This window comes from Amblyomma maculatum, chromosome 1, assembly GCF_055883805.1.
Source record: "Amblyomma maculatum isolate TAMU_Amacu chromosome 1, ASM5588380v1, whole genome shotgun sequence".
In the NCBI taxonomy this organism is placed as follows: domain Eukaryota; kingdom Metazoa; phylum Arthropoda; class Arachnida; order Ixodida; family Ixodidae; genus Amblyomma; species Amblyomma maculatum.
Window position 1 is genome coordinate 192,717,280 of NC_139344.1, and position 27,164 is coordinate 192,744,443.

General features: G+C 46.8%; 2 protein-coding genes across 2 annotated transcripts; both read right to left on the reverse strand.

Annotated features, from left to right (window-relative positions):
* Window positions 1–7,748: 7,748 nt before the first annotated feature.
* Window positions 7,749–11,951, reverse strand: LOC146205284 (carboxypeptidase B-like). Its single transcript, XM_084606595.1, has 10 exons — window positions 11,926–11,951; window positions 11,800–11,878; window positions 11,370–11,503; window positions 11,081–11,180; window positions 10,467–10,568; window positions 10,095–10,304; window positions 9,402–9,489; window positions 8,787–8,992; window positions 8,626–8,710; window positions 7,749–7,954 (listed from the first exon to the last, which is right to left on the reverse strand). Exons 1-10 carry the CDS (start codon window positions 11,949–11,951, stop codon window positions 7,749–7,751), a joined length of 1,236 nt encoding a protein of 411 aa, XP_084462721.1.
* Window positions 11,952–11,966: 15 nt separating this feature from the next.
* On the reverse strand, window positions 11,967–14,000 carry LOC146205285 (uncharacterized). Its single transcript, XM_084586898.1, has one exon. It carries the CDS (start codon window positions 13,998–14,000, stop codon window positions 11,967–11,969), a length of 2,034 nt encoding a protein of 677 aa, XP_084443024.1.
* Between the last annotated feature and the right edge of the window lie 13,164 nt (window positions 14,001–27,164).

Below are 27,164 nucleotides of genomic sequence, written 5' to 3' on the forward strand. Positions count from 1 at the left end.
AGAGTAAAGGAAAGGTAAGAGTAACATAAACGTTTCCTGTACAACAAAGATGGCACTGAGGTTCAAGAAGATTAAAGAATTTCTATGAGCGCTTACACTGCTAAAAGGCCGCCTGTGACTTGGTATCATTTCGATATTTATAAACTGGACACAATAAATCGTTTCGCTACATACCCTTGAAAGCTAACTCTGGCGTTGCAGACGTTCAACAGGGCTAAGAGCATCCCCGAAAGCAGACCATGCATGATTCCGCGATGCATTTTTCTTGTATTCTGAAAACAGTAGTGGAACAAAACATCATAGAGTCTGGATGTCAAGAATGTGTCATACCAGGCCATCCACAGTTAAAAAAAAAAAAAAAAAAAAGATGATCTGTAAGTTAAAGACCGTATACTGCGGCTGAGTACATGTTTTCCCAAATGACCTCCGTAACGTTTCAACCAAATGAAATGGATGCACTGTGCTTTGCAAAAGCTCACCGCTTTTTATGATGAATGGCCCCTGTAATTGCTCATGGTAGTGGCCTAACAGAAATGAGAGCTTGCACCAGAATCCCACACCGACGATGCCCAGAGGCAGGCAACTCAGTCCGTTTTTCCCGAGGAAAAATGGGTATAAGTCTGGGCAATTGAGCTCTGTACTGAAATATGCAAAGACTGCGCGAAAGAGGCAGATGATGCCAACTGCCCACCTACTCAACAGTGGCGTCATTTAAGCGCGATTGCCAAGCGTGCAAATCGGGAAAGTGTAGAGGCAAGGGGAACTTCTCCGGTATCTTTTTGTGGTGCACATAAATTTGAGTCAATTGAACCTTCCTCGTGTAGGCACATTCCGAAAAGAATATTACAAATATAACAACAATTTGAGAGCTATAAGGCACATTTACGTTTTCAGAAATTTTTCGCATTTAGGAGATGATTCTGCTCCTCCCTAGGAGCTATTATCAACCTTCATTGTTAATGAACTTTTAAGCTCTAAAGCAAAAGAGCGGGTTCTGAAGAATGCAGAAGCGGAAAAGTCCGACATAATTTCTACCACCTGGCCCAACTGGGTGTTCCTGAGGATCTCGGCTCACCATGGTTTTGGCATTTCGCCTTCAATTAAATGCTGCCACCACCTCCGAGGCTGAGAGCACACACTGCTACTCAGCCTCGAGCATTTGCCAACCATCACAGCGGGTATAACTGCCGCAAATTATGGTAATCTTTATTTGTTACCTCCAACAGCCGCAGATATGCATCCGTATCACTTTGCTTGTAACGCTCAGAAGGACCTAGGCAACGACGCGAACATTTTGTTTTGTTTGTGCACGATCAAAGCCGCTGGGCAAGGCTTTATCATTTTCTTTGTCTCCACTGCGATGTATCTAGCATGAGTGCAGCCACTCGCGATTGTTTCCACATTGTTTCAGGTTTTTCTAGTCACTTTTGGTAGCTTCATCCAAGTGCCCTATTCTAGGCAATTGGCCATTTTGTTCAAATTGTGACGCACACGTGACGTGTGCAGTAGGGCAGGGCCAGGTTACGTAAGCACACAATATGTTTACGCATTCTGAAGAAAGAGATAAAAAAATGATAGAAAAAAGCGTTGTCCTCTGCTACTATATATTGGCGCCAAGTATGAAAAACGGCGATGCTCCGGGAACCGAGCCGCTGCGGTGCATTCCGCGATTCGGACGCCTCGGGTTGCAGTGAGGGCGAGTGAAATCTGTTACCGCGTTGCGGTCTCAGTGTAACATGACATACTTGTTGTCAGATATTCGGCAGCAGCTACGCTCGGAGAGGCTGAGCGAGTTGACGAGACACGAAGAACTTGCTGCTGAAGAACACGAACGGTGACGGAATATTCGCAATGGCCCGGTACAGAATGGGAGCCTCCTTATAAGCCCTGATGACTTCTCACATTCACTTATCAGCGGCATTTGAATGCAGGAACAAAAACGTTTAAGGACCTCGTCGTAATCAGAAGGAATCCACAGATCTGCAAAGTAGCTCCTCCACTGGCGAAGAGGCGCCCTTGCGGCCGGCATGGTCCATGTCCGAGGACAACGCTCGCAGTCTTAAAGTATTTATTAGTGTTAGCTACTGGCTGTAGCTGCCAACCTTTTTCGAACAGTGGAGTTGTGACCGGCTACCGTCAGGTTAGCAAGTCTACCTAAGTTTCTAACATCTTGTGTCGGCTTGAGTTTAGAGCGCGGAAAGCAGCGCAGAAAGAGAGAGAGAGAGAGTTGTGCGTGTGTGCGCGTCTTACACACACACACACACACACACACACACACACACACACACACACACACACACACACACACACACACACACACACACACACACACACACACACACACACACACACACACACACACACACGCACGCACGCACGCACGCACGCACACACACACACACACACACACACACACACGCACGCACGCACGCGCACACACACACACACACACACACACACACACACACACACACACACACACACACACACACACACACGCACGCGTACACACGCTTTGCATCTGTTTGCAAGGCTACGTCATTTTGACGTCGTCGCAAAAAAGCCATTTCGACATCTTAAAATTTCGCGCCACAAATGCGAAACACGTGACTATTCTGAGAACCAAAGAGAAAAGCGATATGAGGCTGAACAGCGACCATGCGTGTCACGAATAGGGCCCCATATGTTTCTTGGCTGAGTTTGAATTCAGCGCTGACGAGTGTGACGTTCGACTATTGACGAGCACGCTTGCTACTATTCCACCGCCGAGTTGCTTTATTCATTTGGGGGCGCAAGTCAGCCCAATAAGCAGCTTATTTCAGTGTCCCATTCGCCTCGTCTGGTGCCTTCAGCATTGTTAGCAACTACGATAATTTTACTGAATTTCTACAGGAGCCCCATTATCAACCCATAGTTTATGACCAGTAGTAGTATAGAGAGACGCCTCAAATAGCGAAGTCTCTCATGGCAGGTAATGTGCTTGTAATTCACAATTTTGAACGAGCGGGCAGTGTTATCCCAACCAGATACAGTACTTAACAATAGCAATAACGTAAATCCGACAGGAACCTTAAAGGGCAGCTGCATCACTTTTCGAGAATTCAGCGGTATGCAAGGATTAAAATCTATAGAGGCTCTGGGTAATGCATGAAAAGTGTTTTTGCGCTAGCATTCACACTGACGACGTAATCGACGATTAAAACTCAAGCTTCTCCTCACAGCACTGAAGGTCCGCAGAAAAGCTCGATGATGACGTCATGGACGGTAATATTGCTTATTTTCCTTGGTTTCGACCCCTTCCCGCGGTGCCTTTTCTGATGCCGCCAAACAACGTTTCTAGGGCTTTTCTTTCTTTAGCGTTATTTTTGTTCAAACCAAGCTTTCCTATGCGAGAAATGTGCTGATACCGTGAATGACGCCATCATGCACTCCCACCGGCAGAGAAGCCCGATAACCATCGCGGTTTTAATCGCTAATTGCGCAATTGATTCAAGTGCTAGCGCAAACATATTTCGCATGCTTCAGCTGCAAGCTATGAACATCCTACCCCTTGAAACGCATCGAAATCTATAACCGGTGCAGTTTCTCTATAACGACGGCAAATGCTCATACCACACTGACGTGGACGCGCCGCGTGCATGAAACGCCGTACAAGCTTCGTGTACCGCGTCTCCAGAGCAACGCATCCGTCCGCCATGCACCCGAGCAGTAACTGTCCACTCGTATACAATGCCAATGCAACTGCTGGTGAATAGGACAATTATACATCGCACCCTGTTTTTCGCGACTATCAAGCAGAACGCAGAACACAACAACAGCGACACTAGATCACGATCGGAAGTTTCCCGGAAGAGCCGGCTGGCTGTGAACGCGCACTTTGCCTTCCTACCTTCCCTCACCTGTCTCAGCTTCCGGGCGGCGGGGAACGGGAACAATGATGCGCCGCCAGCAACAAATGCGTGAAGCTGCCGTCGAGGTGTCTGGGCACCCGGGGAGTCCCCGCTGAGCGAACCGCACAGTCGAGATGCCGTCCACGGACAGGTTCCTCCGCCCTGACCGTGGAAAGACAGTGCGGAGTGGTTTGTCGACTTCGGAAGGCGCTCGCGGTCGGCGTGAGTCAGTGGCGCAGGGCCGCCCTATGGCCCATTCTGGGTCAACCGGCTTCCGTATGCCACCTTGCGACTCCTTTCCACGCCTCGCCTGACCCTGATTCCATCACTGGGAAGGAAGACGGGGGGAGGAAGTCGCTCCACCCAGGGCCTGGCATGTTCATTTCCATCACCATGCGTTGCACTGTTAAAACAGGGCACAGAACGCGAATTCCCATTTACTGCACATGTGCCAGCAAATGCTGATTGAGAGCCTGTTCTGACGTATACTCTTTAGCCTGGTATGGCTATAGTGAAAGATATGGAATTTATAATGACGGACTATTTACTGCTGGCTTCACGACCTATCCATTGCGGGTTGTTGACTTGTACGTTGGTGCCGCCGGCTTGAGTTGTGCATTTAAAGATTTTTTTCAGTGAGTGCACATTCGGAATGAATAATTGTGGCAGCCAGAAGAAACGAAAAACTTATGACACGCGCTGGTCTGCACACTGACTGACTATGAGAGACGCCATAGTAGAAGGCTCCGGAAATTTCGACCACCTGGGGTTCTTTAACGTGCACTGACATCGTACAGAACACGGGCGCCCTGCCTTTCGCCTCCATCGAAAAACGGCCGCCGCGGCTGGGATTCGATCCCGCATCCGTGGGCACAGTAGACGAGCGCCGCAACCACTGCACCACCACGGCCGGATGTTTTCATCGATTTTGCCAATGCTTTAGTTTGTATCAATCAGCAGCGGTTTATTCTCATTATGGATTTTTTTTTTTCGTGCAAGAATTGTCATGGTTCTATGAAATTTAACTTGTCAAAGTGGCCCAGGTTATGAGTCCCGCTGTAGTGAAGGGCTTCGGATAATTTCGATCACCTGGGGTATTTTAACGCGCACCAGATAGGCGCCTTGTGTTCCGCCTCCATGGAAACGCGGCAGCCGCGGCTGGACTCCCAATCGAGTCTTTCTACTCAGTGCTCCATGCACCCCAACCATTGAGTCAACGCGGCGGGGCTTGAAAAATTTTCTGTTGAACGTTCTCACTTCGTTGTTTTCGGACTATGAGTGCGCTTGTCCTATTGAGCTGCAGACCAGCGTCCCTCAGGCTACGGTTCTTAATCTTTGTTTCTTTAAAACGCCAAATTTTCCAGATTAACAGCCTTCGATTGCCCCTATTTCGTCAGTTCTGGTGCTGTTCACGTGGTTTTCATGTATTTTGAACGGAAGAAACGGGGGTAATCGAGGACCTCTTAATCTGAGCGATTTGAGCTTTGCAGAAATAAAGATTAAGAACAGTAGCCTCATAGACGCTGGACTACAGCTGAAAAGGACAAGCTTACCTATATTCCGGCAACAGCGAGCTGAGAACGTTCAGAAGGCGTTCAAACCGCGGCATGAAAGTTTGAAGCAATGTTTGTTTTAAATTTCGACTCCTTCGTGCAAAATATGCATAACGGGATTATTTAACTGTTTATTCATTTGGTTACTATCTGGGCCGTTGAGGCGTTACAGATAGGAGTGGTTTAACCGCTTATACAAAAATTAAAACTAAGGAAAGTTTTTTTTAACATAGATGATGAATAAACGCAGATTTGAAAGCTTCGGGTTCGGAAATGTAGACGAGTCAGGCGGGCAGGAAAAATTTTTACACAAAATTTGTTACATCTGCCTGTTCAGAGAACTCCGTTTGCTACGAGCTTATTATTGTCTTGTTTAGACTATTGCTCTATAATTAACGCTGCACCTACGCGCGAATAAACAAGCTGTGAGCCAATTTTGCTTCATTCCTTTTCTTGCCATCTGTCGTCCGGGAGGAGTTGTCTGTCAAACCATGCAAATTTTATTTTTGCTTTAAGTATTCTGCCCCCTTAAAACAATCCATACTACGGGAAAAGTGTGCTCTGAACAGTCCTGCCTTGATCTTTTTTTATTTTTTTTTTTTCGTGCAATATATATGCGTCCTGACTGCATACGTTTACTGCATGCCTTCTCCATACCTTCCTCCCTCCCCCCCCCCCCCCCCTCCCAACTTTTGACTCTGGGGACAGCGCACTTCCGGTTAAAACATTGTGGACCCTTAAGCTCCGCCTCTGAGGGTATGACGCATCTGTGTTATAGCGACATTTAGTATAGGGTGACCTGATCGGTTAAGGGGAGAGGGTAATAGTGGGACGCGCGCATGCCCAGAACGAAAGCCGCACATTCCGCCCTTTCAGCGAAGTGTTAAGCCCCCGCATGTGCACTCGCAGTCCACTACTCCTCTGTTTCCCTGGACGATAGGGTCACCCTATTGTAAATCTCCTCTATTGGCTCCCATCCGCAATTCCTCTTGAAGACCTTCTTTCGGGTACGTTTATTTAGGAATTTAGAATACACCTCAAGGGCCCCAGATATGGGGTATTACATGAGGGTTCATGCTCTTTGCTACTCGCCTAATCACTAATCCCTTAATTTTGTTTCGCACATACTCATCATTAGTATACAGTCATAAGCTACCGCGTTATGTCAAAGATTGTCCGGCATAGATATAAAGCACCGATTTAAACAAGGCGTACCAGCGCGCCCGCGTGGCCAAGGTTCAGTGGAGTCTTATTCGGGATCAAAGGGTCCCCGGTTCGATTTTCATCTCAGAGGAGCTGCCCGAGGTAACGGCTCCTGCCAATTAGGCCGTATCATCTGGTCTCATGACGTAACACAAACCACCGACCAATCAGTGCATGGTCATCTCACTTGTCAGGGGCATGACCTTCATTATTCGCTCACAACTTCGTCAACGTCGTCAACGCCGACAATGTCGACACTTGGTTTCCAGGAGAACGAGACCTTTAACGCTGCCGTGTTAAAGAACAAAATGAATACGCCCTCTCAAGTAGAATTTTTGTTTTATCTGTCGATAGACAATACGCAGCAGGCCGCCTCAATGAATCTCGCCTTAACACTTTCATGAGCTAGCCTGTACCCGCCCACAGTGCTTGTCCATTAGAAATTGAGGGCAACGTCATCACAAGCACGTAAGCACCACATAAGTTTTTATTGCAGTGATAAGGATGCAGATACAAGAAGAATGTTTACCTAACCGAAGCGACGTGCGTGCCTGCGTTTTGAAAGTAGGAACGGGCTAGAAGTCGACGTCAGAAGAGCACCTCCCGTTTAAAGGCGTTTGAGAATCTGACGGATAAGCCTTGCCTCAGGACTCCCTGCAAAACATATGCCCGAAAAGAGAACTTTGGGAAATAAGTAAAGAAAATAGAAAAGCAAACATTCAAATTCCCGGTCGTAATATCGAATGCTTTCACCTAATGAAGCGACTTTTCCCTTGAAACATGACTCTGCGTGACATATAACACGTTGCAACATGACTCTGCGCGAGTACGATTGCTCACGCCACCTGTAACGATTCCCAAGTAATATTCAGGAGCAGGTTTAGGCCGTAACAGTTAAATACGATTGCAGTGATGGCCTGTTAGATGTTGAAGATAAGCAAATGAACAGGAGTAGATAATTCCAACGTCATTTTTTCATGAAGAGTGGAACCGCGGAACTGATCGGATAAGATAGCCGTATGATAAATTTGAGAAACAGAAGGTGCCTTTGTGGCTGAAGAACAAGTGACAGAATGAGGCGCATCGAAATTAGTGAGCCCGCTCAGTGAATAGATTTGTTAAGTTCCCTCCTAGCTATGAACTTGGCGAACGCCTTGAAGCCCTCAGCAGCCTCGTCCGCAGTTGGTACAATTAGGAAATTTGGCAAGAGGAACCCGTAACGGCCCTTGTCTCTCAGTTCGACGGCTAGAGAGTACTTGATCTTTGCAGAATCGTAGACCCAGTCGGAAGATGACCCAGCTGACGAGCCTGGAAGAGAGTACGGGGAAGATGAAGAAGCACTCATCATTAAAAAATAGCAACTGAACTCCGTGCTTTTTCAGTTTCCATATCTTGCGCAAACAAAAAGTTATGTTCATGGTGTATTAAGGTACAAGAAAAAGCATACGTGGCCAGATGAAAGTTGCACATGCACTAAGAGAGAAGCTTCGACTAATTTCTTTTGCTTTTTTGCTGAACGCAAGGTTCGTGTAGTGTGTTACGGTGTGGCATATAATGGTATGGTATTGTTTGGTAAGGTATGATATGGGTACATAAGGTTAAACGTCCCAAAACGACTCAGGCTATGATAGCCGCTCATAGTTGAGGGCCCCGGATTTATTTTGATGATGTGGGTTTCTCTGACGTGTACTGACATCGCACAATACATGGACGCCTTGATTTTCACCTCTATCGAAACACAGCCGTCGCGGCTGGGTATCGTGTCTTCAGGTTTAGCATTACAGCACCCTAACCACTCAGCCCCAGAGGCGAGGCAAGATCATGTATATATGTACACAGAAAGGTACTACACAAACACAGCGCTGTGCTCGGTGGCGCCTCTCTCATGCATACAGCTTTGCGCTGTCCCTAGAAAAGTAGATGTAACACGTCACCAGTCATGGCTCTATTGCCGTAGGACGCAGAAATGCGTCTCTTACCCAGAAGGCCTGAAATGGTTCCCACTTGATAGTACACGCCGGAGCGGATCTGTATAGCTCTGGATACAGCACGAGCGGATGCCATCTAGAAGGCAGAGGATTAATCAGCATGAGTGATGACAACGTTGGCCATCATATTATAAAGTAAGGCGAGAACCAACTTGGTCGGCGTAGTCTCGAGTGTAGGTGCCACGGCCGTGTCCGTACGGAACCATGAGTAGTTGACTGTACGAGTGAACGGTAACATATCCTTTGGCTCGCGATCCCAGCTCGAGAACGGCGTCACGAATGGCTCGACTTTCGGCCTCAGAGAATGCCTGAGCACCTCGATAGATGTCTGAACAGGGATGACCGCTTGTTCCAGGACCTGGAGGAGGGCCGAAGTAAAGAATGGAAAACAACCGGTGGCAAATATCACAGCCTTTGCGAAAACGGCAAGTAGTGAAGGCTGCAATGATTATCTTCTCTTTAAAAAAAAACAATTCTATGTGAGGAGTGGCATTAAGCCAATAACATTGTAACGTTTGTCAAAAAAGGCGCCACCGGACCGCATTTGATGCGTGTTTTAATAGACGAAAGTGCGGAGATGAGTATTGCAGGAACGAAACTTTTTCCTGAGTTCAAGAAAATGGCACGGTAAAAGAAAAAAAAAAGAAAATGGAAGCTATCGGTAGCACTTATTGGCAGGGATTCATACTTCTTCTATGTAGTATTTGCTGTCTTGAAGTCCACGATAACAGCGTAGCGTGCATGATACATGCTTCATCGCAACTTACCTCCGAAAACAGCAGCAAAGTTCCTGTTAGGATCAACACCTCTACATCCTCGCCTGCCACCGGATCTGTTTTTCCTCCAAAGACGATCCTGCGAAACGTAAGGTGGCGGTAAACCGGTGAGGCGAATCATCGCGTCGAACTCACGCGACTCTCCGTGCAAAGCGCATTCTTCCCTTTTCCCAACAAGCCCCTCAACGTCTAGCCTACCCACTGAATATTTGCGGCGCTTATGGTTTTGAAGTTAGATGTAAAGCATTAAATGTTCTCCAACGACCAAAGCTTTAAAAACAGTGTTTAGCAGTTTGCGTCTTCAATATGAATAATAACTGCAAAACAAGAAGTCGAATATTAATTTGAAAACTTATCCAATTAAGACAGCATTCAGCATCGCATAATTACTTCCGCAAAAAAAAAAAAAAAAAACCGAAGGAAGGGTTTTTGTTGAGTTCTGATGCTGATAAAAGAACATGCAAGTATCAGCGCTGTCTGTTGTAAAAACAAAAGAAAGAAGCCTACTGCTGTGTTTTCGTTAGCGCAGAAGGGCTGTGACGCCTGTGAAGGGCTGTGAGCAGGCGTCGTCTCCGTACTTCACACCCGCACCGAGACGATGCTGTCACTGCACTATACTGCGGCGGGCCAAAGAAGTGGTAGACAGCAAAAATGTGCATTGAACAGCTGCAGTCAGGACCTTACCGAAGTGAAAGTGTAAGCGTATCCGTCAGGATTAACGACAGGGAAGATGTAGAAGTCGAAGGTCTGCAAAAGCGTCGTGACTGTGCTGTCCGATCCGTAGCCAGTGGTCATTTTATGCAGGAAGTAAAGCAGCGACGCGGGGGCGACCCACTCGCGCGCATGAATTCCCGCGTCGAACCAAAGCACCGGCCGGTTACTTCCGGTGCTGAGCTGTCAGAGCAAGGGACAAGTAGGAAAAGATCAGCCATTGAAAAGTGTGGAATCCCTTAACGGTATATTCTGCACAGTAGTTCTTCTGTTTGAGACAGTACGATGGTAGTTAAGCAAATCGCCATAGAAATGCGTTGGCAAAGTAACAAAGAGTTTTCTTACGATGACTCCTTTGATGGGCCTTCCCTCCTGGGTCATTCCTATATTTCTGACTGTTGCTATGTGACTGTACTTTTGGGCCAGCAAGTCCAAGTATCCTGATATCTGAATTAAAAAACAAAATGCATCGTAATCTGAGGCTTCGCGGGCATATATTATCCAGCGTTTTATTTCTCGGCGCACCACATCAATGTTTTTGTGTTTTAATTGTTTTTTTTTTTGAAAAAGTTTAATCTCCGGACACGCGCTCACAATCTTTGAGCCTCCATACAGTAGATTTATTAGTCGCGACGCTAGCAATAATATGTACTGAATGTTGGCTCATGTGCATTTGTTGCGGCGGTGTATTCTGTTGCGTGCAAGGGAGAGTAATACCATGACAATGTTTTAGTTACCCCTTTCAGTATTTTTTTTTTTGTTTAAGGCTTCACTGTGTTACATCGTTATGTGCCTCCTCATATTCACTTGTATTCTCAAACAAGTGATACGGTAGGGTCGCCTACAGGAAAAGTGGTAGTGTATGGTAGTAGTAATTTTCACTAGTAGTCGAAAGATTGCCGTTTTGACCAAAAAGACCAAAAGAAAGCACTGAAGCGTGTTAGCTATTGGTTACGTACCTCATCAACTCGGTGATATTTGTCAAAAGCATAGTTCAAAATATCTCTTTGCTCTAAAAATGCATCAGGTCGGTTTTCTTCTTCCTCTCTGTCTATCCACCTGAGGAAAAAAAGCTCGGTTTAGTAGAGAACCTCCTTCGCTGCAGAGTTGGTGGCAGAACTGTGATCTCGTTGTTCAGATATATTGAACACTATCAGTTTTGTTTGAAACGAGAAAAGGAAATGACGTGCAAAAACTTTCTGTGCGCGATTTTGTTTGTTTTCAAACGGTATATGTTAGAGGCTGTACCGTTGAATGTCGTCGGTGACGATCTGGTACTCTATGCCCACATTCTTGAGTAGGTTTTGTATTTGTTCAACCATCCCAGGAGGAATCAGGAAGCTCACATTGCGATTCAGTGTGGGATGGCTCCAAAAGTCAACCTGCGAAAAGCCAGAGCGTCGGGTCTGTATGAGGTTCGGGTTGTTGAACTTTGAGAAGCACGCTCCTGTCAGTGTAACTGAGGCTGCTATGAAAAGCGTGTAATCTATTTCCTTTGAATATGAGTGGGACGAGGAGCGAAGAGTAAGGTTTTTTGCCTGGCCTGGTCTGTACGCACTGCCATGCACTGCATGGATCAATTTGGCGCTTCTTGCAGTCATCGCCACTCTCGACGTTCTCCTCTCCCTTTATTATTATTATTTTTTTGTCAGCTGGACACAAGCAGTCATAAACTCACCTCCGGATTTTCCCTGAGTGCGCTGATGACATCCAGGGCTGCAGTGTCATTACCGATGTATACGGAAAACAGCTTGTAACTGTCAAACGAAATGTCACTGTTAGCGTCTGGAAATGTTTCATCAACACACGAGAGAGAAGTGCCCTTCCCATTCCGCTTTATTTTCCTTACTTGGAGTAGCGACGCTTGTTCTGCTTCCCCGACTCTTCAGCCGGGCTCTCGGCCATTTCGTCCGACGCCCGCAGCTGCGGCTCGACCGAACCGGCCTCTGTGCTGGCGTTGTTCGCTTCTTTGGTTGGTCTTAGAGCGTCAACAATAGGGGCCACGGCGTCGAAAATGGGTTGCACTTGGTCACGCACCTGGTCACGCACGTTGGTGGCCGCGTCCACTGCTGGCTTGGTGAACTGGTTAATGGCGGCTACCGGGTCAAAGGGCAGAGGGAACGGGCCCAACGGACTCTGGGATTGGTTTCGATTGGTTTCCCGAGCTGGTAAGGCCACGGATTTGACATCCGACGCTGCACCAGTGTTATCTTCCCTGACCTCGGGAGCTTCACTGCCCTCTTCAACGGCGACTGATGCTGTCTCTGTAGGGCCGGCGGTTTCAGAGTTTTCTTGCGGACGTTCATCAGGCGCAACGCTTGTCGCTGATGTCGCAGCCCCTTCCGACGTCGTAGTTGCAGAGGCGTTCTGCGCTGCTCCGCCCTTTCCTGGACTGATCGGACCAAGTAGGGGGGAGATCGCAGCTCCGAGTGGTCTTACTATTTGGTCTCTGACAGCAGTTGCTGCGCTAATAAAAGGCTGCAAGACGACTCTGATTGGCGGGAAAGGATTAAAGCCACCGCCGCTTTCAGTTGGAGTCGCCGTCAGGTTCTTGGCTGTGTCGTTGCCCTGAGGCGTTTCCGCATTTGCCGCAACTGCCGCTTGAGGCGCGGAGGGTTGGGGCACAGCGCCGGCTGGTGTCGGAAGCTGTGCCGATGGGCTCACTTGGCTGCTGCCAGACTCAGCAGCATCGGGTGACTGCTTGACCCCGAGTGCGTCCGATTCCCGAGCATCTATCTGAGCAGTTTCCGGGCTGGCAATTTCCCTGGATGTTTTAAAGCCTATGGGCTTTGGTTCATCGGCAGTTTCTTGAACAGTTTTAATATGCGGCTTAGTGGACTTATGCGCTTCCATCTTGGTGTGTGTTGGTTTCGACACGTCTGATTTTGCTGTTTTCGTCTTAGGACTGCTTGTATTGTTTGGTGCGTGTGCAGCGGAGTCTTTTTCATTACCATGCTTTGTATCTTCTCGCTTGTTTATCTTATGGCCCGTTTCCGGATCATTTTGAGGAGTTGCAGTCTTGGCTGGAGAAACATCTGCCGAAGCGAAAGTAGAAACCTCGTCTGGTTTTTTGCTGTCTTCAGCGACGATTTTTTCTTCATGTACCTGGACTTCGCCTTCAGCGACGCCATGCTGTGGATGCCCCTGCACTAACTCAACACTGGGCTCTTTTTGCACCTCGGGCGTCAAGTCAACCTGGTCTTGAGTGATTGGTTGGTCCTCAGTAGCGTCTACAGGAGTCTTGCTGTTGTCTTCAGACAACTTGGTAACGTCCCTAGGTAGCTCAACGGCATCTTCTGGAACGGCTAAATCCTTGACATCTTCAATAATTCCTTTCAGTGGTTTTGCAGGCTCGTGTGGCTTGTCTGTTTCCGGTGCCAAATTATCGGTCTTAGTGATATCCCTGTGGGGGACTTTGTGGCTCTCGTGAACCGACTCTTCAGGCTTTAAAGCGGGGACAGTGTCCTCTTTCCCCTTTTCATGTTTATCTCGGGATAAGGGAAGGCTTTCCTCGTTGTTGAGTTTCACAGACTTCTTCAGCTGAACAACGGCGTCCTTACCCGACACATCATGGGTACTCACTTGCTGTGTAGCTTGAACAACAGAACCGTCACTCGCGCTCTGCTTTTTGGTCGTGACGGACGGGTCGCTGCTCACAGAGCGGACGCCTTCTAGGCGCTCAGCCTGTTTTGGTTCACCGGTTGACTTCGACTCGACGACCTGACCGCCATGAACGGCATCAGCATGGCTGCTATGGGCGACGTGCTGCGCCGGTTGGCCCGGTATTCCTGACGGCTTCAGTGGCGTCGGTAGCGTTGGCAGAGACAGCACTGTCGTTGCCACCAATGCGAGCGTGAAGGTGATCTTAACGGCTCCCATATTCTCCTTTTGTCACTGCAGGACCGGGTAAACCTTGAATGAAAAAAAAAAAAAAGAATGTCTTTATTAAAGCACATGTTCGCATTTTAGCATAACTAACCACTGTGTGATCCGACAGCAATTTATTCCCAGTTATCTTTAAATATTTATATTGTTATTCCTTATTATAAGTCAGCAAGTTGTATAAAGCAAGATTGAGCATAGCGACGAAAGCGAAGAAAAAAAAAAAAAACATCTGTACATTTCGTCGAATGTTCTGGGCCGACTAGTTCACAAATCGACAGCAGGTAAGGGGAGGCAGAGAAAGAAGAACAAGTAGATCTCCCCAGTCCCGCCAGTAGTTTCTTTCTTTTGGTCGAGTTGCATTCAGTGTATTTTCGCCCACGCATTGTACACTAGTTGTCGTCAAGTTACTCCTGGTACCACTGCTATCTCTGTGTAGTAAATATTTCTCGCCGCTAGAAATTATTAATGAGCACATGCCGTTCATCTAGTGAAGCCCGTTCAGAATCATGTGCACCAGGAAACTGATATATTTGCTGCCATGCGCCGTATTCTTATTCTACTTTAATAAAAAAAAAAAAAAGGATGGATTGGCAGGGGCCACTGCTCTTTGTCAAACGGTTATGTCCCGTTGCGGGGCCGTTTCGTGCAAATATGCTCATGTCCGAGAAGATATGCCTCCTAGTCGTAAAACTAAGGCACTTATGAAGGCCACTGTACTACATATAGCAGAATGCTACATTAGTATATAGTCGGCAAAATATATACAAAATAAGTTCCTTAATCGTTTTCATGCACTTGCGATGGCTCAAGACTTTGTCAAAGTTAGAGAGACATGGAGTAACGATTTGCGTAATCGTGTGCGTCGAAAACGGCAAGGCCTAAAAGGGGCAAAAAATGCATCAGGTATACAACTGCAATATTATATTTACCGTATGATCTCTATTATACGGTTTGAAATAGAGGTGCCAAAATGCCAGGCCACTAAAATTGCAATCCGTATACTCAGTACCAAACCTGAACGATTGGCTTAACGTTCTCGCTCTCCGCCAAGCAGTAGCGCTTGCCCCAAATACATTAAGTGTCGAAGAACACGGGGTGTTCATTTAAACTGGCTCACTCGAATCAACACGAACGCCCGCTCGTTTTATCTCCTTTTGCCTCGCTGCTAACAAATTGGCGTTGAATCAAGGTTTCGTTCTGTGTCATTTTGTGCACACCACAACGTATTTTAAGTGACACTGTCAAGATTGAGACGGGATGATACAAAACTTGATACGATCCAATGTAAGGCAGGGGTCACCATGAGGACATGCTGTGTGTGTATATATATATATATATATATATATATATATATATATATATATATATATATATATATATATATATATATATATATATATATATATATTCCAATCCATTGTATTTACAACTATTGCAGGTTGTGATGGGAACCACCCGTGAACCCAATAAGTTTGCGCTCACCCCTGCAATATCTCAACGTGTAAGCCAAATTCGAGCTGCAAGCTGTGATCGCAATCGAGAAGCGGTCGAACGGTGTACTGCGCCTAACTGATTCTCGCACTGTGGTGGAAGCTGCGGATCGAGAGTGCCGAGCACCAACTTCTGCAAAGTTTCGCCTAAAACTCGCGGCTTCCGCTGCACTGTGATAAGAACAGGTACACGGAGTATATTATACAGCTACGAAGCTCTTGCGAGTACTAAAGCTGGTGCATCGAGCTCTTACATTGGGAACCGCAAGGCTATCATCCTACATAGGAATCTATTCTGTAACACTCCCTTAGGCCGATGATAAAGGCCCCAGCAAGATACTGACAAAATCTCCTTCCCTTTTGTGTGTTGTCATCTGTAAAATACATGTCCTCGCGTCAGTTTCCATTGACATTTACTTTCGCTCTTTTTGCTTGCTTTCCTTCTTCTTTCCTTAAATCAAATAACCACCCGACAAACGCTATTTTGCATAACTTGACTTCTTTCTGCGCTCAAGTTTTATTGTTAACTGATAACATAAGCAACTCCACTAAGCCTTTCAACAGCAAAGGGCGCGATACATGCCGCCTTCCCTCTGGCAATATTTTACGTCCCGCTGTCAAGTCGCTCGCCCGTGAGACTGTCGCTTTACGACGTTCCACGCTCCGCCTTATCGCTGGTGCCCAAGGGGCGTCCGCTGACCTTCCGCGAAACCGGCACTGATGGGAACGAGCAGGTGGACTCCGCATTCTTACTTCATCGTTCGCATCGGAACTCCGCTTGTTTTACGCAACAGGCGGCAGGATCAAAGCCCAGGAAGAACTATGAATGAGTACGGCTTTGCGCAGAACACAGCACCCTTTTGATCCTATCAACCAATAGACTTTCACGTGCGCGGAATTTCTGCGTAGCCTCTTTATATATTTTCGCATCCAGCTTTGCTTCTCGCCTAACTCAGCCGTATTAGAACGTCGCGACCACCGCTCTGCTATTTCTTAACGCCTTTGAAAACTGTAGTGAAAAAATTACGTATAGGAATCATAATGACACTAAGTGAATACTGCTTTTTTTCTCAAAAAAAAAAAACAAAAAACAAAAGAAAACAAAGAAACTCGGCAATTCTAGAAGTGTGAATCAGTACAATTTTTAACAAAAATGATCATGATTGTTACAGCAGCAGAATAGAAAGAACACCGGTAATGTGATATATTAGGTCGTAGATGGAAAACGATGTCGCCCAATAACCAATGGCTATCTCCTCTGCCTGGTGCCTGTTCCTTTTATTTTTTTTTTTTTAAGTGTATCTTACCGTGCCAGAATTGTTTGCAGGCGGCGGAATTTTTCTTAAGAAAGTAATTTTATGACTGACATTTCTAACTGTATTTGATTAGGACGTGCTGAAAGTGCGCCTGCCTCCTCATGCTATGATCGAAACCCCAGTTAGCCTCCAGAGTCATCCAACTAACCAGTCCTGGGCCGGCATTCATTTTATCCGCACTAATTTTCTAATCTCATCCGCCCACTTAACTTTCTGCCGCCACCTGCTACGCGTACCTCTCTTGGAATGTAATTTGTTACCCTAAGCGACCATCGGTTATTCTCCCTTCGCATTACATGTCTGTCCATGCCCGTTTCTTCTTGATTTCGACTAGAATGTCATTAACTCGAGTTCCTTATGTGACCCACTCTGCATGCTTCCTGTCCCTTAACTTTACACCTACGATTTTCTGTTGCGTGGTTCTCTGCGTTGTCCTAAAGTTGGGAACCCTTTGTGTTAGCCTCCACGTTTCTGCCTCATAGGTGAGTACCGGTAAGATACAGCTGTTATATGCTTTCCTCTTGAGCGATGCCGGCAAACTGTTAGACACGCTCTGCGAGTGCTTGGCAAATGCGCTCCATCTCAACCTGATTCTGCTAGTTATTTCCCTTTCGCGGTCTGGAACTACGGCTACTCTCTGTCCTAAGTAGACGTATTCCCTTACTACTTCCAGCGCCTCGCTACATATTGTAAACTTCTGCTCCTTTCCGACGCAGCAGCTTTGGAAAGGAACAGCTGTTGGAAAGGAACGGAAAATAGCGAAGCTGTTGCCTCGGAAAGGCAAGGAATGCGCGCATGACGGCTGATGCTTCTATTGTGTCAAATGCTTTCTCGTAGTCGATGAGTGTTATGTATACTGGTTTATTATATTTCGAGCATTTTTCTATCACCTGTTTTGCATATGATCGATTGTAAGGTACCCTTTACGGAAGCCTGCATGAGCCTGATCATTTGGTTGAGTGCTTTCAATTCATGTGAACGGCAATCAAGTTTACTGTAGATAGTCGTTGCCTTTCGCATATGCACACCCAGTAAGTAGACGACCTGCTGAATAAGAGTATATGACCACAGAATTCACGGTTCAGCACCGGAAAGCCGCGTCACTTCTTCGAAGGATTGCTTTCATACTTGAACAGTATGATCGTTGATCATGTGGCTGTCTTGCAATTGAAGGCACCCCGCAGGACGCGCGAACCTCTCATAGACGGCGAAAAAGCAAAAGCAGAAAAAAAAGCTCTCCGCTTTATCATGTAAAGACACGTATACCTAGATGCATTGATTAAAAAATCTATCGGCTTAATCTTTGCGTAGAAATTTCTTTACGTAATCCAACGGTCCCACACTGCCCTTCAAACTCGCTATAACTACGCCCACGTGGACTATGTGAAGTTGCCGTGCAATCGTAGAGCACGAACTTGTACGCAAGAACCGCTATGTAGCGATTGAGTGGCTATAGTCCCGTCATCGGCGACCTCCAAACCTTGCAATTTGTACACTGCCTCGAGATGCTTGCTTTCACGAACCAGTCCAAACGAAGTTCCAAGGCATTTGCATCAGGTGAGCAGCTGAATAGCGGGAAGAATTTTCTCATACACACAGATGTGTCGGCAATTCCAAGGTCCACTCTGATAACACCGCTATCCCGGAGCGCTACGTTTTCTTTGAGTATCGCGCCGAGTGTGTGCCTATCTGAATGTTGACGAGTGCGAAGAATAGCTGCAACAGTTTAACTGGAGGTGAAGTCAACCATAAGGGCACAAGGCTAATAATTCCCAAGCGCTTTCAGCAAGTATTTTGGATAGAAGATATCGAAGGAGCTCTGCATAGTTTACGAGGGGAAAAAATGCGGGACAGACTGAGCGACGGGAGATTTACGGCCCCGCCAGAAAACAGGTGCACCGTAGGAGCGGACTCTGCTCTGCTGTTTCTATCCTGAGTGGAAATGCTCTGATGGGAGGCCTGGCTGGCGTCTGTATAAAAGGACGACATGACAGTATGTAGTCGTGCAATTAATGCACAGTGACCTTGGTAGGAATTCTAGCAGACACAGTCCATACCAACCGTTACACAAGCGCAGCTGCTCTTGGCAGTTGGGACGTGAAGCATGTACCCCCGCGGACAAAAGTGGTATATTCAACGTGCTGCCAGGAAACTGCCCGCCATATTTTTCTGCCAAAGAAGCAGTTATTTCTGAGATATGCATAACATACCCTCCTTGATATAATTTCCATCCAGCTCAAACAATTTTGTGTGACATATTTTTTTATACTGAAAAAATACAATCGTTGCGATTCGCGTTGAGTATACCACTTTTGTCCGCGACTGTACATTCCCGTGGTAAAAGGGGGCAGGAAAACTTGGAAAGTGAGCAAAAGCCACGCGAGCGGACTCCATATGCCGCAACTCAGTGTTCAGTGTCGAGAGAGCACGGGACCAAATATTTTCTTCTAGTTACTGTCATATACATCAGCGGAATCGATAATCATGAATGCTTGGAACGTGCCGAAACTGGTGATCTCCTGTCCTGATCCGATCCATCTTCAGCGCAGCACCCCACTGACGGACTGGGCCTACGACTACAACACGCGATTAAGTGTATGAAGTGCAACCTACCACTAGCTCGCTCTTCATTCAGAGCTTTTCGAATCCCGTTACAACAATAAAAGACTTTCTATCGCTCATTCAGCGTCACGTCATTTTCTTCTGCGGTGGGAATATCGCAAATGCAAAGGATGGGGGTACTTCCATTTTTAAATTTAAGCAACTCAGGGCCGTTTATCTGTGCATGACAGTTGATGCCATAAGGTTATGATTTCATATCCTCTCTGAAATACATCAGTTTTGCCAGACAAAGCCGATGACGTGGTGTCGCCGAATAGTTTGCCAGATTTAGGAACGCGGTAGCTCTTTTTGGCTTACTTTTAATCGTGGGCAAATTGTTTTCGCTTCAGGAAAGAAACGAGCTCAAGTTGTCAGCCTGTGAGCAGACGATATACAGAGCAAGGTTACAAACTTCTCCGGCCCGTTTAAAAGTTTGCAAGACGCAACATGACTGGAGCCTAATCTCACCAATATATAGTAAATTTGGTGAAAGAAAGCGTTAGATACAACTCCAAGGATTACCAAATAGCAGAAAAGCAGCAATTCCTATTCACTGTTCCCAGAAGCAGAAAGGCTGTTAACGAGAACCAATAAAGTCTACCAGCGCAATATAAGCAAGTGGCATTTCTATGGTTTTCCGGAGAATGACGCATATCTTTTTGGCTTTCTTTCGCAGCAGCGACTGATCCGAGCTGTCGCTATCGCCAGCGCAGTCCAATCAACGCCGCGAGTGACAGCCAAGTTCCACGATGTATCCCAAAAGAATCACCTAGAGGGACGCCCCCGGCTCTATGAGGTCGCAGGAAATGCAGAACACACAGCTTCTGTCAAAACGTGGCTAAACGCAAATTGAGTTGCCGTTGGCCCCGACTCTTCCCCCGATTGCAACTCTGGCTCCGAGGCCGCGAGGCGCCGAAGCAACGCGCGCGTGGAGTCCGCCAGCGAGCAAGTCCTTACCGGCCAGGAAGCACGTCCACTGCTCTCGACGCTCTGGCAGCGCTCTGAGGCGCGCTGCTCCTGGTCAGCATCATCTGGTATTATCTCAGGTGGCCCTAGTGGTGCTGTTCCGGTATGCTGGGTCAATGCTCCGCTGCCTCGCCCGAGGAGCAAGGTGGGGAAGAAAAAGAAACTCGCAGGGATCAAAGCAAAGATGCTGCTCCGGAAAGAGTTTATCACGCTCGGAACCGAAGACCGAGGAGAAACGAGTCTTTGTATAGAGAGAGGAACGGCGGACACTAAGTAAACGCACGCATGCCGGAGATCTAAAGAAGCCCAGCTCGTCGGGACATATAAACAAGCAGCAAAGAGCGAAATTAAAAGCCAGCGTACAGGAGAACTGGTTTGGAGGTCCGGCGAGATTTTCGGACGTCGCGCGTCCGTGTGGTTGCTCGGCGGCAACGTCATGCTGCGTGAAGAATCACGCCGGGTCTGCTGCTGGCCCCGCACCATGTTCCCGCCGTGGCGGCAGCCGAATCGGCCAGGATGCAACAAGACAAAAGCGCACCCGGCGAGAAATATCGCTGCAGGCGCGCTGCACCCGGTGTGAACAAACCCGGGGACAGGTTTGCAATACACGCTCAGGCGGCCGTCTACGCACACGCCGAGTCAGCTTTCTCCAGACGGCGGCCCGGGCCATCCCCACGCGTTGCGGCCTTGGCCGTGACCACACGGTGCGGCAAGACCCGTCGTCTTCTACCGGAAGTGGCCCGACAGGCTGCTTGCGACGTCGTGCGCAGTGAATCACGTCGCGCGAGAAGCATTTCCTGCTTAGTGCGCGGCCGTTGTCCTTCCTGAAAGCGGCAATGAGAAATTTTCGTAATTAATAGGCAAATCTGCTCCGCTTTAAGAGAGCAAACAAAGAGTTTTGAAAAGATCCCACTCTAAACGTGAACAAAAAAAATGAAAATAAAAAGCTACTAAAGTACGCCTTAATTTCCGGGATTATTGTCCACTCCCGGTGCATTGTCCGCACCTCGCATATGGTTCAGGAGTGCGTGTTGTCGGGCTAGTTGGTTTTGCATATTAAAAAGAAATTAGCGCTAATACCCGGACGGAGACAGAATAAAACACACACGACGATTGACAAGCGCTTGTCAATCGTCGTGTGTGTTTTCTTATTAGCGCTAATTTCTTTTTAATCGCATAGCAGAAGGGAAAGGAAGAGTGCGGTGAGTGCCCCTTTTCTCGGAGACATCGCGACGGTTATTCAACGCGCATCCTCCAGCGGGGCATGGAGGATGAAAATTGGCCGCAAGCGTTATTTTTTTTTTTCTTCAAAGTGAGGCCCAACGAATGACGTTCTGCGAAATTAAGGCGCCAATTAGTGCAAGAGAGCATGCATGTAAGAGCTCGATGGCGATTAAAGCACAATGGAAGTCTGAATAGCGTTAGAGCGCACGTTCTCCGAAAACCGTGGTGTCGTGACAACGAAATTCCCCGACTCGTCAACGCACTAATAACGTCACAAGTCGTGACGTCATTGCGCTGCCCCTGTGAAGTGCCTCCGAAAAAAGAAAACACTACTGTGAAATAGAGGTCGTTCAGCGCAATAGCTGGGAGGCCTTATGCGACCGCTTCATATAGCTTGTGTAGAGTGGACACATTACATTACAGCAGCGCTTAGCAGAAATTAAGAACATTATTTAGCACTATTTAGTAATAAGCACTACTAAATAGCTCCTTAGCTATACTACTTCGCCACTACTAGGAAACACTACTGGCTAATTCTACTACTTAGCACTAGTAATTGGAGCTAATAACTTGCTCTGCTAGTTAAGACCATTACTTAGCAACAGCGCATAATGTCCATACAGCAATGCTATCGCATCATATACTTAAGCGTGCCTTAATTTTCCTTTGTGTCCATTCTATTCGGCATTATTTTTTGTCACTCATCCCACCTTGAAGAAGTCTGGAGGGGTAGTATCGTAAAAATTGTCTGCCTCTCGAAGCAGCAGTTTCTTTTTGCAGTGGAAGCCACTTTGGTCGTTTACATAAGGTGCCGTGCGTTACGTACATTCAAGCTGACGCACGTGTGGCGCGGGTTTGGTGAACGTCGCAATTACTCGCCTATTTTCGAAGGCACGAGCAGATGGTGCCATTGATGCGTTTAGAGAATTAATGAAGAAAATGAAATAAAACGTATTACAACGATCATGACCTCATAATCCACCGCAGATCTCCGGCTGAATGTTACTCGGAGAGGCATACCTTTCTCCTTCTCTAAAAAAACAATCACAAAAAAGTAAAACCAATTAGACACAAATCACCAGCAAACATCTCGCTTATACTCGTTTTTTCACATGGCTTAATGTGTGATCGCAATTTTTTCGCTTATCGCCTACTGAACACTCCCTCCCACACACGCACACTCTTTGTGAAAAGTTTGCAGCCCAAGGGGTTTATTTCTGCGTATAGCACAGCTTGGCTCGTAGTTCATTTACAGCGTTGCAGATCTCCCGAAGGTAGAAAGATATTTGGTCTTGCCCTCTTCCCCTTCCCTCCCCTTTATAAAGGTAGGCCTTCCACAAATGCTGTAGGGGATATGACACACACAATCAAACCCCCTGGGCGAACCTTTGTCGAGACGCCGCCGGAAGAATACATTGAGGACGCTTTTTTGTCACCGATAAGCCCCGGCGACCTAGCACAATTAACACCAACGCTCAAACCCTGAGGTATGTGCAGCGTCTCATAAAGTAATACCTAGAAAGCAGGACTTACCCAATATCCGCAGCGTTCAAACGGGGACCGTCCTCGTTTTGTCTCCGAATGGCATCCTTATGAAGAACTTGCGCCTGACAGGAACGCCTGCCTATACTTGACGTCCTTATTCTGCGAGTTTCACTGATGAAATAACAACTGGACACCTCCGTTTTACTCATAACCTACACAAAATGCAAGGCAGGTATGGGTGGCCCGGTCTGTCGAACAATGTCGCACGTATACGTCAAGAGTTGTGGATATCAACGACGCAAAACACCACCAGAAAAATCGGCTGAATTTCTATTCAACCACCATCGAGACATTTCCAGCAGATCGATAAGGTTTAAAAGAGTGCGTTGTATGGCGAGTCACTCAGACATACCTTCGAAGTTTACCGCGCACACAAAAACAAGGACGTGAAGGTACAAACAACAAGCGCAGACTCGAGACTGAATTCATGGGAAAGGAAGTACATCTTATTGCCTTCAAGTGTCATATCTAGGACCATGCGCAGTTCATAAATCTGCCTTGTTTTGCATAGATTGATCGAATGGTCACTTATACAACTATCCCCACGCTTAGTGATGAAAAACGCCGCGGCAAGTTCACGTGCGACCTGATTTCTGCTTCTGTTTAAAATTTTTGTTTTCGTTAGCAAAGGTAGGCATGGCTTGTCGCGTGTAGCTTCCGAGCAAGCGCCGCAGTGCAGGGCTAAATTCGACCCTGTCTTAGTCTTCATAAAAAGTTGGTGTTACCTTAGGCGGTCATTTAAACATCGGCCTGTCTGTCAGATGTATGCGCTTCCACAGGTCAGGGGAACCTCATACACAACGCCCGTCCGACACCTGACATAGGGGTTGGCATGACACTTCACGCAGTCTTGCGTACTTTTCCCTTCGGAGATGACAAGCGGTCATAGTGAGACCAATTTGCACGGCATCGTATCGCTTCGCCCCATTCTTCACATTGTGGGAAACCCTGTGAAGGTAGGGCAGCACCGCTAGAGGCCAAATTTGGTGAGAAGGTTCTTATCAGGAACGTATTTCAGAAAATAAAAGTAATAATTATGATAGATATGTTTCGATTTGGGTTCTAGCCAAGGCCCTCTACATTACAAGCAGGCACACAACGCGTAGGCCACGAATGGTTTTCTTTGCCTCTTTTTTGCCGTGCTTTCGAAAAACAGAACAGAACATATAAGGGGATGTACAGACACCTCCACACATGCAGTCTACAAAACCACGAGGGCAGGCTTTGTTAAGCTAAAACTCCTTGAGCAGAGCTCAAGGGTTCTAGCGTTTGTAACCTATCGGGAACACATTTTCCCAATTGCAAAAGCTCCAGAAAGCTATGTACGCTCTCTCTGAAATACATCCGTGCAAGCCATGCGTTTAGGTCACAGGGATAACTGGCTATGCGGGAGCGCCATATACGAGCATAATTTGGTCAAAGGAAGCACCATCTTCATTATCTGTGGGCAGGTACTTTAATTAAGCGGCAATACTTTTTCGATGGTTCCTTGCAAGCCATGTCAAAAGTAAACGCCCTCCCAAAAAGGGAGAAAAACGTGATCAATTGTGTCTGGCTGCTTGCAAATAAGGAAGTGTGAACCACACGACGGAGGGGGGGGGGGGGGGGGGGGGGGGAATTATTTCCTTTAGAAACGTTTGAACTGGCAATGTTTCTGTGTGTACTTTAAAAAAAAAAAAATGTCTTGGATCCTGGTATCCTCTTTACCTTCTTTAACACGCCTTCACCGGGACCTACATCGTATTACAATAAACCTTTCTCTTTTGAATACCACAGCAATATTCTTTTGAAAATCGTGCAACTAAAAATTTAGCACTCGCGACGACTCCTTTCAAGTAGCCGAAAATCCCACACGGCAAACACATGGTTCTAACAACAAACTCAGGCAGAGCGCGTGCCAACCTTAGTTGCATACAGTTCTGAAAAAGGGATCATTGACATCCCGAAAAAGAAATACCTGCTAACAAGTTGGTGCAAAAAGAGATGCCCCAGCCCGAGACCACCATGTTTAACATTGCGGAATAAGTTCCTACGGCTACATCGCACCCATCTCGAAGACTATACAAAAATCGCAAAAAATACGATGCACCTTTAGTACGTGAGCCTTGAGCAACTGATCAATTTTGTCTTGTAATTAAAACATATGCAGGTACATATCCTTTCTATATTTCGAGCAATAAGAAAGGCACAGAATATAAACAATTTTAAATCACAAGAGGCTAATGGCCCGCCGCGGTGGGGCAATGGTTAGGGTGCTCGACTTCTGTGCCAAGGATGCAGGATCGAATCCCGGCGGCGGCGACCGCTTTCAATGCAAGCGAAAAGCAAGGCGTCCATGTTCTGTGCGATGTCAGTGCACGGTAAAGAACCCCAGGTGGTCGAAATTTCCAGAGCCCTCCAAAAAGGCGTCTCTTATGGCCTGAGTAGCCTTGGAACGTTAAACGCCACAAGCCAAACCAAACCGCAAGGGGCTAAAAATCCGCTAGTAACGGCATCTGTAAGCACTTGTGATAACAAGCTACATGTTAAAGGTCACAACGAGAACAAAGGAAGCGATAGCAGATAGCATAGCGAAAGGACTAGTCAAGTACTTAGAGGATGTGACTGTACCCCCATGCCAAATCACTACATTAAATGCAAAATTAACGAATCCGGATTGAAGATTGGGATGAAAATTCATTTCAAATATTTCGTTATCAGGGGCTTAAATCTGATACCCGAATACTAATCCCTGATGTAGTTCCCTCAAATATTTGACCGTGACATGCAATAAAAAGAAATGAGTGGTCTTCATGTTATAGGTTTATTTAGTATTTAAGGATAAAACTGAATCAAGGAGCCGGAGTATATATAGTGAGAAAGATTAGAGAAGTTCAACTATCCCTGAATCAAGTTTCATGAGCGTTAACCATCGGCCGCAACCGCAGTCGCTGTTGCCACTTCGATCTTGGCTCGCTAACGGGCTAGTCTGGATTCTCGCTGTTCGATGGTCTCGGCAGCCTGTCTGGCATCTGCTGCGGTATCTGTCTTTAGCGAGATGGCGTAAATGAAGGAGCGGCGCTGATGGGACTTGATGAAGACGACGATGTGCATTGCAAAGCGAGAGAGTGTGTTGCAATTGGAACTTGATGAAGACGACTATAGTTACAGCACAGCGAGGGAGATGGTTTGGTTTGTGTGTGTTTTTTAAATAAAATCTAAACGTCTGCCTTGCTAATATGTTTTCATTTTTTTTTTAATCTGTAAATACAAATCTCAGTTTTCTGCTCCTGCGTGCGTTATGAATTCTCCTTTATATTTTGGTTTTTCATATTTTACTTTTCTTCTCTTTTCCCTAGCACTCATTTCATTCTAATTTTGTGATGTAATTATACATCTCAAAAACAAATATCACGGCACACCAATTCTTGGCCGATCCCCTGTGTGAATATGTGCCATCGATTTAGAAGAGAACAACAACAAAATCGCCCCAAAGCGACTCAGGCTATGAGAGACGCCGTAGAGAGGGCTCCGGAAATTTCGACCACCTGAGGTTCTTTAATTTGCACTGACATCGCACAGCACACGAGCGCCTGGCTTTTCGCCTCCACCGAAAAGCGGCCGCCGAGGCCGGGATTCGATCCCGCATCCTTGGGAGTAGTAGCCGAGTGCCCTAACAACCCCGGCGGAGTGCACAGCGCGAGAGAGTTTTGTAGTTGGAACTCCATGAAAGCGACGGTGTTTACTGAAGAGCGCGAGTCTGTTTCGCAGTTTTACACGAGGCGTTATCAGCTGCGGCCAGCGTTAGTGTTGCCGTGCCTGAGAACGTCGATGAAGTCGACGGTGTTTGCTACACAGCGCGAGAGGAAACAACATGTCCTCGAGGCGCGCGGTCCCCTCCATCGTCCAGCCAAATAGTTTTAGCCCCCAGTGAGATTGCCGTCATCGACGCAGAAATTTCTACTTATTCCATTACCTTACTAAGTGCAGGAAAAACACGAAAAAACGCTAAACTCGCAAATGAACGCAGTATTTGG